The sequence below is a fragment of the Watersipora subatra genome, chromosome 2 (assembly GCF_963576615.1).
Source record: "Watersipora subatra chromosome 2, tzWatSuba1.1, whole genome shotgun sequence".
Classification (NCBI taxonomy): Eukaryota; Metazoa; Bryozoa; class Gymnolaemata; order Cheilostomatida; family Watersiporidae; genus Watersipora; species Watersipora subatra.
The window spans coordinates 76,638,442-76,650,953 of record NC_088709.1 but is presented as its reverse complement, the minus strand read 5'-3'; the positions used below and the strand labels follow the sequence as shown (position 1 = coordinate 76,650,953).

Sequence of the window (12,512 nt, the reverse complement as noted above, 5' to 3'; positions counted from 1 at the left end):
CGGTGAGCCAATAGGATCATCTTATGATGAGACAACTTCTGACTTAAAGACTGGACAAACCGTGGAGATGGAGCTGATTTCTCAGGAGCTCCACCGTTGCTAACTGCTGGAGGATGTCTTGAGGTTAGTAAAGAGATAGCAGCGCTATGTTTTCACAGTAATCCAGATCATGTCAAGAACAGAGAGCGCATCTCAGTGACCTTCGGTTGTCCTTCAAATCTTAAATTGAAAAAAATTATTTCGGTGATACAGATTTTCTCCAACACGAGGTGGTTTCAAAATGGCTTTATTCTTTTAGCAGATGCTGCTTATTTATTGTTGACGTATTTGGTGAGCAAGCCACCCTGTGCACTTTGCAGTTGTATGATTTTAGCGTACATGCAGTAAGCATTCTAGAGATAGGTTGCGTTATACATGCATGAAATAGGAAGAAAGTTGTTTGAGCAGTTCACTAAAATTATTGTATACGCTTCACTTTCTCAGGTTCCAACAGTTCGTCTCAATCGAGTCTCCTACCTGCCTTACGAGTCAACCTCTCGTGCTCTAGAGTTCTCTGACAATTCTTTTTTGACTCTGCTTGGACAGTGCTCTTTTCCTTTTTCATTCTCCAGACAGCTCATGTTTCATTTATATTGTATAAACATGTATAAATATGTACATACCTTTTGCTTATATTTCCTTTTTTTGTACATATCGAAGGACTGAGTTGCTGTGTTAAGGATACTCATGCGCTAACAAATGTATGTCGTATATATTTTTGTAATTTAAATATTTCTCTTTGTTTCATGGAGAACGGCTGAAGGTATGAATCAAATGAACAAAGTATAAAACCAGTCAACTATCTCCTATATCTACATAAGAATTTTTAAGTCAGAGCTTTATTAAATGAAAATAATTTTGTATGCATTTTACTGACATTTGCAAATAAAACGGCTGTACGAACAATAAAGGATACAGTGATGACCTTGTATGGAGTTGTCTGTCTTTGAATGAGGGAGTGATTCCAGTCATAGTTTACAAAATCTCAAAATCAAAGCTTATCAACATTGTTTGTTGTATTTCCCATACAGCTCACGTTTAATGTGTGTATACAGACAATGTCCAGCACTTTTCCATAAAATTAACATCATAAAATAGATTTGTGATTCAGACATGCAAAAAACCCAAAACTATATTAACTCAAGCCAAAAAGTGATGCAATGCAACTTTTATGCTTTCTGGTAGCTTTTGCCCTTTTCTACGAAACTCGAGAAATTCTTCAGCAACAAACAAGCAGAGAATAGTAGTTAGGCACAGCCACTCAAGGGACAAATGCTAGTAACGTTGAGCTTGCGACAAAAACAACAGATTTTGCTATCTCTTCCCTAGCACCTTATATGAAATACAGTAATAAAAGTTTTGTGTAACTGTAAGTAGTTTTAGATCACATGCATGCTTATTATTTTTTGTATGGTGTGGCATCAGACTGTAGACTTCTGTAGGAGCTTTTGCATTCTTTGCAGTAAGATCTACATGTATATTGAAGTCTCAAAACTTGGTTAAATAGTTAACTTCATTTAGTGTAATAGAATATTGATAGATCCTTAATACATAGCTAAATTTGCGACTTTCATACTTGGATATGCTTACAGAGGAAATATGGTATGATCAAGACACAACTTGGAGTTGTTCTTTCTCCTCGCTCTCTCTCCCCTTTTTTCTTCCTTTCTCAATTGATTCATATTATTCTCATTCTTAAGCGCATATTTCATCTATATTACTGCGGCATCAAACTGGCAGCATAACGATATCAATTCCAGCATAGTGCAGGAAACCAGTGTGCACTTCATTCAGGTTACCACCTTCACAGCTTGCAAAACCCCAAATGGCAGCAAGCTCTGATTTTTAAATATTGTATTGCTGCAGAGCTGGATTATAAGCAAAGACTTCAGAAAAATCCGATGTTTTATTTCTTTCTAAACTGACCTCTGACTACGTCATGAATTCAGAGCTTCTTGAGGTTGGATCGATCACCTGTTTATGGCTCAACGAGTTGTTTGCAATCTTATCATTTATATTTCTCTGAAATTCTCTCGAGCAACAATATCTTAGCGACCTCCAGTACATTTTTTAAGGTAAGGGGGTATGCTTATGTTGATGCACAAAAAGGTATGCATAAACTGCTAATCTTGGTCATTCTGTCAACCGACTTCTAAAAACGCGTACTCAAAATTTATTTAGAAATACTAGGAGTCCACCAGCCATGCTCACTGTAGAACCAAGTATCACGCTACACTCACTATCGCAGTGAGTGGGATTATTAGGGGAGTCTCTTTTGAAGCAATGTCCATGCCTTTTCTACCTGTGTCTGAGTCACTGAATAGTCCCAGAGCGTGCACAGCACAACATTGGATCGTTCTACTCTATACTCATCATCTACCTGCGAGTTTATGCGCTGCAACGCTTCCTCTTCACTCATATTATTTCGCTCCTTTAACCTGTGTACGGCTGCCTCCTTGGGCAGAATGCATGACCAGACTTCGTGCAGACGAGACTGCCAACCAGCCTCCAATAGTAGCGCTGCCTCTATATAGCACACTTTCTTGCCTGTAGGAGTAAGAAAAAAGTGAGCTGACAGGTGGGTTAGTATGCAAGAGAGAGGAAGGCCTATGCATAAGTTGTGGTCCTGCTACCTACCTTGTGCGTCTAGTTCATGTAACCTTTCATCAACAAGTTTACCGGTAGCAGGCCAAACTATGCTGTTCAGCTTTTCTCGAGCACTCTAAAATTGCATAGAGGTATCCATAGAGAAATGTGAATGTTGTAATATACCATGTATTTATTCCAAGTGCCATCTTAGCCATTTTAATTGGATTTAGATATTTCACAAGAAAATAGGCAAGTCATATTGAAGTTGTTCTACTACACTGAACATAACTCCCATTTAAAGAATTTACATAAATGCTTAGATAGTGCATATTATGAACAGAGACATTTAGTGGACACCACTCAAATTACACATGCAATAATGTAAAAAAACCGCTGTAGCAGCCTCCTTACAGAAAGAGAGGGTTGTTAGCATTTTAGTTTTGCTGTTCCGCTAGTGTTAACACTAACAACAGCAATTACCGCAAGAACAGTTCTTTTAACACGAAGGACATGAAAAACCCTCCTGAATAACAACAAAACTTTCCACTCAGCACTGTTATCTAAAATATCTATTGTTTATTGTTCAGCCTTGTCAGAGCTGCAGATTGGAACCTAATTTCATGTTCATCATTGCCTGCGCTTTATGACTACTACTGATGGCAGCCTAAAAGAAAACAAATGGCTAATACAGCAACAAGTTGTTATTCTGTTTATTGGTTGTAAGTGGTTAGTTAAAATTGGTTAGAAATGGTTAATTACAGCAATGATATAAACCCCCACAGGATAGGCAACGGGCTATCATGCGGGCGGGGTTTAATGCTCGGGCTCTGTTGGGATGAACCCGAACATGGCACCAGAACAATGAAATATGCTGAATAAAGCCACTTATAAATTTACAAATATGAACAATAGTAGTTATTTTATTGATCTGTTGATTTCATTTCATTTTCGAATAAATAGTTGCCCAATATTGTCACCGTTATGATCAGTCAGTTGCCATTCACAAGCATACGTGATATTATTAGCCGCCATCGTGAAATAGCCCAAATTCGGTTTTAGATTTAGAGTATGAAAACTACACTGCACAGCTTTGCCTGCTGTCCCATCTTATTGGCCAGGTAAAACAATGTGACAACGATAAAAGACTTCGTCATTTTATATTAGGGATGGCAAAATATTAATCAAAAACTAGGGAAACAAGGACGTTGTTCGGGTGATTTCGGGTAAATTATATTTAACTTTAAGCATATACTACGACCTCTACAAATCTCAAAATTGGTAAAATAGATAATTTGAAATGTTTTATTTTCCATGGATCCTAGTATATCGCTAAAATTGATGAGGGAAAGAGAGAATTACGTGTTTGCTGGTTACAGGTTTTGTTTTGTACTACTAACCGGAAATCAGGCATTATTCCCGATCGACGCATATAGGCAATAAAAATCTAGACCCAAAAACCTAACAAGGCAACGCTACAAGTTCAGCAAATAGAACAACACGAGTCATTACATTTCAACCTGCTTAGCTAAATGCTCTGATGCCCTACTCATCCTACCAACAGACAACTGTACTGAACCCTGAGCACACCTCGTCAGCGAAGACAATGGCTCCTAGACGTTGTCTAACAATCTCTCCTGTCTTGGGATGTAAAATACTTTTGCCGAATGTTTCCACCACCTGGTCGTAGGTTTCACTGCCTCGTCTGTACACTTCATGAGCTGGTGAAGACATCAAAAAAGTTTTTTTCACCAAATATAAATCATTAGTTCATTAGCTAGTAGTGCCAGAACTGACCGATGAAATCAAACATCGAAACAGAAGAACAGGTCGCAGCCCACAGGAGATAAACTAATCGACGACAGCTGTGACTGACGCAGACTACAGAAGGTAAATTTATAAGAGACACACTATAGGTAATTGGTGACAGGTGCATCTGACATACAGAGAGGACTAATCATAGATCACAATGATAGAAGAGAGGACTAATCATAGATCACAATGATAGAAGAGAAGACTAATCATAGATCGCAATGATAGAGGTCTATGCTATAAAAAACAATCTATAGAAAATAACAATACTTTCTAAAGTTTGGATTGGAAAAGGAAAGTTGTGGTTCCAGATTGTGATTCCATGGTTCAAACACATGAAACTACAAGTGTGAGAATGCCGAAATCCAAAAGCATTTACAGTTGTGTGTTGGTAAACAAGGCCATGACATCACTGCTCACCGAGAAGATCACTGTTTATAAGTCCAGCACCCAGAGACTCTAGCCGCTTGCCCACTGAACTTTTGCCACTTGCAATGCCCCCTGTCAATCCTATTCGGTATGGCGAGAGTTTCGGTCGAGGCTAGTATTAAATTATATTAATATACAGTACTTGCAAAGCTACATTTATATACCATAGGTAATATATACTAAATAAGGCTTGCATTTATAAAAACAGTAATAAATTTAATGTTAATATAATCTACCATCAGAATTTTCGAGCCTTTTTGTCCCTGACTACGTTCATGTGCACAACTAAATTCTGATGAAAAAGAAAGCAAAAACATAGACACAAGCAGCAAAAGGCAAATCCAATGACCTATAAATGAGCCGCTGAGAGTCACTCAATGAAATAAATGATAGTTAAAGAGAAACAAAAATGGCATCGGGGCTGACATCCCTGAAACAATAATACCTTACCTTGCTAGTAATCAGTTATTGTAATAACACTACCGTACAATGGCCTATTGCTCATAGGATAACATAGTATATACATGTATAATATAGTAGGTGATATAAAATAACTTAGTTGACCAACAGCCATGGAGAAAAATATCTAGTGTGTTGCTTTATGACACATGCAATAATAACATAAGACAAAAAGCGTGTTCCCAGATGTCAAGTAATGTACATCTATATGTAGAAGCTGATCTAGGTAAGATGATATGATAAAAGGACCTGGATACCCGCTACAACTGTTATAAAAGGGTATAACTCACTTCTGTGGGCCGGAGTAGAGTTCCTAGCTTCCTCTCCCGCATATTTGAGGAGCTAATTTTATGTTCTTGGTGTTGAGACCTGTTGCTATCAGCAACTAGTTCAATACAATGTATAGCCATCTCTGGAAAACCCTGAAACCAGATTACTTCTGTTACATAAGCTCGGTGTAAACATCCATATCTCGCCTCTGTAATGAGTGATTCAAGTGACTGAGGCATCATCTACCCTGGTAATAGCTAACCCTAATCTGATATCGGGAAGAACAAAGTGAATGACAAACCTTCTCAACCCGTCTATGGTTGATGGAGTCGCCTCCTTTTGTAGTTTCTTCACTAACAACTAGACACTCTAAACTTTCATCTGTCACTGTCGGTCCAAAGGGGTCGTGTAAGGTTACTATTTGGTATGAAATATCTGGTCTGACTTCTTCCACATAAGCTTGGACATTAGCCTTTCGTTCTTCGACAGGAGACATGAGCTCTTTCAATGTCTTATCTGTACATGTAGAAGAAACTGAGTGTGGCATTATTGAAAACTATCAACCTAAAAGATCTCATATAAATTTAGTTGTTCATTCAGCTAATTGTGAGGATATTCAAGCCATTTGCAGTAACCAGTCAAATGTGATGCTGTGATGTTTGGCATAATTTTTTTTCAAGTACTATAGAATAAGTGTTGTGTCTAGTCAGCAATTGATATTATAAATCTGTAGAGAAATGATTGACTCACTTTTATTCATTGATTTGTCCGTCACTCCGATCGTTAAGGACTTTTTGCTCATGGCAATGCCTGCCCCAAGAAGTACCTTGTGGCCATTATGTATGCTATCAAAAGTGCCTCCAAGGGCTGTGTGATCATAAATTTCCAGAGAGCTATCATGTATGGGTGCTTCTCCTGTATCCTCTGCTGTGTACTCGAGCACCTGAGGAGATGGCAGAGTACACATGTGCTCAATGAGTCGAATGTCCGCAGCCATCACAGTACAGTACATAAAAACAAGTAGACCTGAGTCGCAGGGTTTTGTTCGCTTAGATAATATGGCAAAAAGACAATAAGCTCTTGCATATGCCAAGGTAAATCTCTTGGCAAGCAGTACAAGATTACCTACAAAAATTGTGATAAAATGCTGGAACATACCTCATTCATTTCTAAAACAAGCACCAAGACTGTCACTACAAGTTTCACAAGTTGAATGAATCGAGTGACTTTGATGGAAAGTACATGTATTTGCTAACCTACCTGGAGAGTACTTGGCAGCTGGTAAGATTTTATCAGACTATCTCGTATTTGTGGAACAGCAGCGTGCTCTAACAGCAGCAGCTCTACAGTGTGGCAGAGCTGATAGTTCAAGTGATACCTCTGCAGCACGGTAACATCCAGTGAAGGGACTAGACACGACGCTGATGCATACAGGCGAGACGACAAGTTGAGCAATTGTCTTACTGTAGGCTTCACATGGATCTCTGTATTTTCTAAAATGAGACTACATTACTTCAGACGATAAAATCCTCTGAAGTCAATAAAAAGGCTCAACTTTTCTGTACACCATTTTTCATACAGAGAATTGTCAGTCTCTATCCAAAATTAGAAATTGGATTTGCACAAAAAAACAGCAGCTTAGGCTATAAAATGACTTATCAAGTTGCTTGCCATTGTGCTAGAATAAATAGACAATTCATAAACAGATTCTACTACTAGCCAGAGTGCTACGTAACGCGTGTATTTGACATGAATGAACAATTGAAACTGCATGATAAGCTATAAGAACTGTTCTTATGTACTATGTACATGTTTTGTCTAACAGAAGCATCTGCAATCTTGCTAGTTCTTGACAAGAGAGAGGAAAGAAAGCCTGATCTAGACTTGTCACAGTATGAACAGTAAATTAACTTTTTCGTTGGCTGATCAGTGTTCTTCTGCACTGGGCCTGGCATTAAGATCCTCATTATTTCTTCAAATTCTCTAAACTCATTTTCAAATTATATGAACTTTGGAAAAAAGCAGAAATTAATGCAAAATCAACATAAACACTGCATTTGAACCGAGATCAAGTGCACCGCTACCTAACTCAGACAAAGTTACTGCTTACGCTGATTTTACTGGCAAAATGAACTTCTTTTTAAAAGCGTTCTTTCAATCCAATGGGAATGAACGAGTACATCTCATATTCGTTCGAAGAGACAGCTGCACATATCCATGAGGTAACAGCCTGTTGCTGTTTAGGATGGTTCACAAACTGGTTAATATTCCTTTCATATCACTGATGGCACAGGGCGAAAAGCACTGATGATATATATGTCCATGTTTATGACTATAAAGTTTAGTTCTATTTTGCGTTTCTTTTTAGTTATTTTTAGTTCTTATTGCGTACCGATGCTCTGGTGCCTATTGTTGCATGTTCCATGTCTCAAGTTATTTCATCATACCTTTACAAAGGTAGGGTGCCAATCCGCATCTTGAAGGGTCCTGATAAGTAATGAAACCAATTACCGCCTTTCTTTTCTCAAAGGTTACTAGACCAAGATTATTTTAAACTGTAGAAATGTTTGGAATCTTTTTCAACAGTTGATAAAGTGTCTTGCATTGATTTGGATCATCTTATTTTATGTGCACTGGTTTTGTTATGACAATTATAAATAACAGTAGCATATTCCAGCAGTTTAACTTCAATAAGGGTTCCCTACATGAGGTGTTTTATTCTTCCAAGTATTTTATATACCTTGGCACACTTTTTATCAATGTGCTGATGACACTTTAGATATGATTGCATCAGCACAGCTAGATATTTTACAAATTTAGTCCAGTCAAAAGTTGAGCTCCCAAAAGGGTCCAATTTTGCAGATGTTTTTCTAAAGCATATTGCCTGACACTACATTTTTATTAAACGGCATCTATACTTTGGACTAGTTGCATATAGCATCACTTTAGACTAGTTGCTTATAGCATCACTTTAGACTAGTTGTGTATAGCATTTCTTTAAACTAGTTGTGTATAGCATCACATTAGACTAGTTGCGTATAGCATCACTTCAGACTAGTTGTGTATAGCATCACTTTGGCATATTCTGGTGGGTTGCCAACAATTTGATATGCGAGTCAGCAGCGTGGAGAATTACAATAAATGATAAGTTACTTGAAATATCACTTATGTAGCAAAGAAAAAAGGTGGATTCTACTACAGAGTTCTTCAGCAACCCTCATGATACATTGCAGTTTTGTGAGCTTGTTCTTTTAGAACTTTCCCTTGCTTGAAAGAAAGTCATGAGTCCAACTTAGGAAGTACTCATCAACACCAGGGATAGTCTATAGTTTCTGCAGCAACAGTAGATGCGACACTTCATTAAAAGCCTGCTTAAAGTTAATGACTATGCATGTGTGTGGTGTTCACCATAAGATGATTTAACTAAGAATTTTAAAATAGCATGAAGGAAAGTGTGACAGGAAAGACCGCTCCAGCAGCGGAGTTGTCTATACAAAAAATGCTTGTTATTGGTCTCACAGAAGTAGCGTAGCACGTGTTCTATGGGTTCGCCGAGAATGCATGTAACTGATATTGCCTATAATCTTTACACTATTTAACATCATCTCTCTTATGTGTTGGAGTAACATTTATGTTTCCATTGTTTTAGTTGTTTTCTGGAATTTAGGGAAGTATTGAAGATGAGTAGAAAAGATGCAGCAGTAGCATGTAAGTCAGGCACAGAAGATTTTCAAGTATCCAGATCTACGATGCGTTTACCACTCTGTGTGTCAAGATATCAGGACCTGTAGGTTATCCCGCGTTACCTTGGCAATCATTAGAAAAAGCCAGCCTTAGACAGACTTCTGAAGAAAGAGTTGACAAGCTCTGTACAATTTGTTAAGTTCTCGAACAATATCCAATGTTTAACTTTGGGAATAATTTGACATGACTTTTTGCTTTCATGTACTCCCAGAAGCCTGTAAAAAGACTTGGAGTTACCTTTCCAAAATTTTAAACATATTCTATCAGTATTTTTAACTCCCCAGATAACCTGCAGCTCCTTTTTACTCTCCCTCTTGCTCTGCTTATGTTGGTTGAAGTCACTTGAGGACCGTTTTGCTTTGTTATATGTTTTGCGTTGCTTGTTCTCAATTTGAATAGTCATGTTGTTGAAACATTCTGTTATTAAAGATGTCTTGTTTTAGTTCACAGTTGGGTACACAAATTGCAGTGAGGCATTCCACAAATGGGTACCACATTCTTTCTGAGTTGCTCATTTCCTGAAGTTTCTTACGCAGTTCTGGCATCTGATCACGGAAGGCATTCTTATCAGCTTTCCTATAAAGGCATGACTTTTCTAGCTCTTTGTAAAAACTATTTGACTATGTATGAATTGCAACATCACTAGTGGGTAGACACTAAGTCCAAAAGATATAATTTCAGCAGACTAAACTTGGACTGAATCGCTGGAGCACACTATGTCCAATGTATCCCCAAGTGGTTGCAGAATTCACAATCTGTTGCATGTTTTGCCTTAGTCAGGTATACAATAGCTCTTGATGTAGATACTTGTGGATAGAGGTTGGCTTTACAATTTCTTCAACCCAATCAACTAAGATAAGTTTTGTAAAACATGATGTCGGCTGCAAAGAATAAGATGTGTTTTGAAAAACTTTGATGCAGATATCTAACTATGTTGTCTTTTGTAGCTGTTTATGAGAGAAACACGTAGCCTGTAAAAACAGAGTTCAGTGTGTGGTTGTATTTCTACTGTGATGATTCCCTCATTTTCCATTGAAGGATCTATTTTTTTCGCTGCTACCAGGTCATTTACGGCCATGAGCACTCCTTCATCAAGAACATTTCTGTTTTGTTAAAACCCTGTCGCAATCTCTATCTATGAAATGTTCATACTTTTAAAGCTATCATTTAGGTAGGTTTCAGTGAGACAGTTAACCTTGCATTCAATAAGCCGGCATCAAACTGTTTACGGAAACATGTGTTTGCGGGCTGTGTCGTTCAATCACTACTTAAAAGTCTAGTTGCTTTTAAGACAATGGCCACTTCACATCTATTTTATATAAAATATTGCAACATGTAGCCGTTTGTACTAAACTTCACCGCACAAAAATTTCTGTGTAAGATATATCGGACCCAAGGGCTAGCCTAGTGCCACACTCAAGGATTTCCGTCACACCCACCAACCCCCACACACACAGAACACACAACCTAAACAACTGTTGTTTGTGTTGTGTGTTTTGTGTGTGTGAGGGTTGGTGGGTGTGGCGGAAATCTTTTAGTGCGGAACTAGGCTAGCCGATGATCAGACCACCTTTATTCAGGTCTACATAAAAACCAACTCGACGATATAGCACCAAACACATTATATATCAACATTCCACATCATAGCTTATAATGTGCAGGGCAACAAAGAATGATAATAGCAAGTCATCACTTAATGAAATCAGTCTGGACAGTGATCTGCATTGGCTTGCCAGAACAAAGAAATAATTACGTGATCGCACTTGTAACCCGCAAGTGTTAAATCATAATTCTAAAATGACACAGAATTATTTCAATTACATACAACTACTACAGTACAAAGCTAGGTTGCGTGTTACGGCACTTCCTGTATAATTTACAGCCTATAGTCAATAAAAATGCCCTCAAAAGTATGGCACAAGCTTAACCCACCTTTACCAACACTTGAATAAATGTGAACATACAGACGCTCACTGACGACAGTATTTGCCAGTTTCAGTGCAGCGTTAATGTGACTATTACATCGATTTGATGCAGAATTTAAAAGAAGCAGAGCGGTACGAGCACTCATGTTTTAGTGGTCAGATGATCGGAATAAAAGCCGCATACTACCAACGCCGTCGTGTGGCCAGTTCGTCGGATCAAACAAATGCCGCCTTTGCCAAAACTAACAAACTTGTACGCGTAACTCGTCGTAAGCCGGGCGTTTAGTTAGCAGCCACCAAAGGCTACTTGTATGTTGCCAAGTGTACTTTTGTTTCCAATACTGGTCTCAAGTCGCATCAGCTAAAAGTAGTATCACAGTTGGGAAACCCATATGGCTTATGAACTGGGAAAAATAAGCAAATTTTTGGAATTATGCAAACCGCGTCAGTATCACAAGGCCTACCAGCCTAGCTAGTATTTATCCCCTCCCTGATTTTTTTTAACAAAGGCAATGTCAAACTCAGTAGTCCTACTAAATAGACTAAATAGAGATGCATGTATATCCCTTGTCCTTGGTCTGATAGAAACAAACACCAATGTTTACAAACTTACTGCTGTTGCAAAATGAGTTGACTGTTGCAGCCTGCTTAAATCCGAGTGAACTGAAAAACAAACTGGCACGCAGTGGTTTAAATCAATGCTGGTGTACTAATTATCCCCTTCTGCAATCAGGTACAAATCCTTTGACAGTATACATATTTGTTATGTATTTTTAATGTTGCTGGTGCCAAGATGCTTGGGAAGTACTTGTAGAAGATACGAGCTGGTTGGAGTTCTGCAATTGTATTATGGCATAAGCATAAAAAAGTGCTCTCTTTGGAGCCTGACAGTATTTCATATAGGGGGTGAACGGAACTAGGCACAGACAGTAATTGTAAGCACTCTGGCTATTGGTAAACATTGTAACATAGCTAATAATTAGAGTCCAGCTCACCTAGTTTACATAGATAGAAACATATACGAGAATAATACATAAATACAATTGCTAATTAACCAAAATACACACATGCTCTAAAAAGATAAATAAACAAGTGAATGAGTACATAAAATCATAAATATTTTACAGAGGGCAGCAAACACTAGACAAATAGCCAATCAGCAGCAAAGTTACTATCTGGGACATTTACTGGTACTATGACAAGACCATCAATCTCAGGTGTTGTCCAGCCACCAGACTTACAAGGTGT

The 12,512-nt window shown here is 38.1% G+C and overlaps 1 protein-coding gene across 2 annotated transcripts; it reads right to left on the bottom strand.

The window, feature by feature from the left end:
- Positions 1–95: 95 nt before the first annotated feature.
- Positions 96–11,419, bottom strand: LOC137388785 (bifunctional coenzyme A synthase-like). 2 transcript variants are annotated; one of them, XM_068075236.1, is made up of 10 exons: positions 11,272–11,419; positions 6,856–7,088; positions 6,346–6,538; positions 5,897–6,111; positions 5,616–5,747; positions 4,858–4,978; positions 4,216–4,346; positions 2,677–2,761; positions 2,251–2,586; positions 96–219 (listed from the first exon to the last, which is right to left on the bottom strand). In XM_068075236.1, the coding sequence occupies exons 1-9, from the start codon at positions 11,408–11,410 to the stop codon at positions 2,300–2,302; spliced, it is 1,536 nt and encodes a 511-aa protein (XP_067931337.1). In that variant the 5' UTR covers positions 11,411–11,419; the 3' UTR covers positions 96–219; positions 2,251–2,299. The 2 variants fall into 2 exon arrangements, with proteins under 2 accessions (XP_067931337.1, XP_067931336.1); XM_068075235.1 differs by lacking the exon at positions 96–219 and having other exon boundaries at positions 1,722–2,586.
- Positions 11,420–12,512: the final 1,093 nt, after the last annotated feature.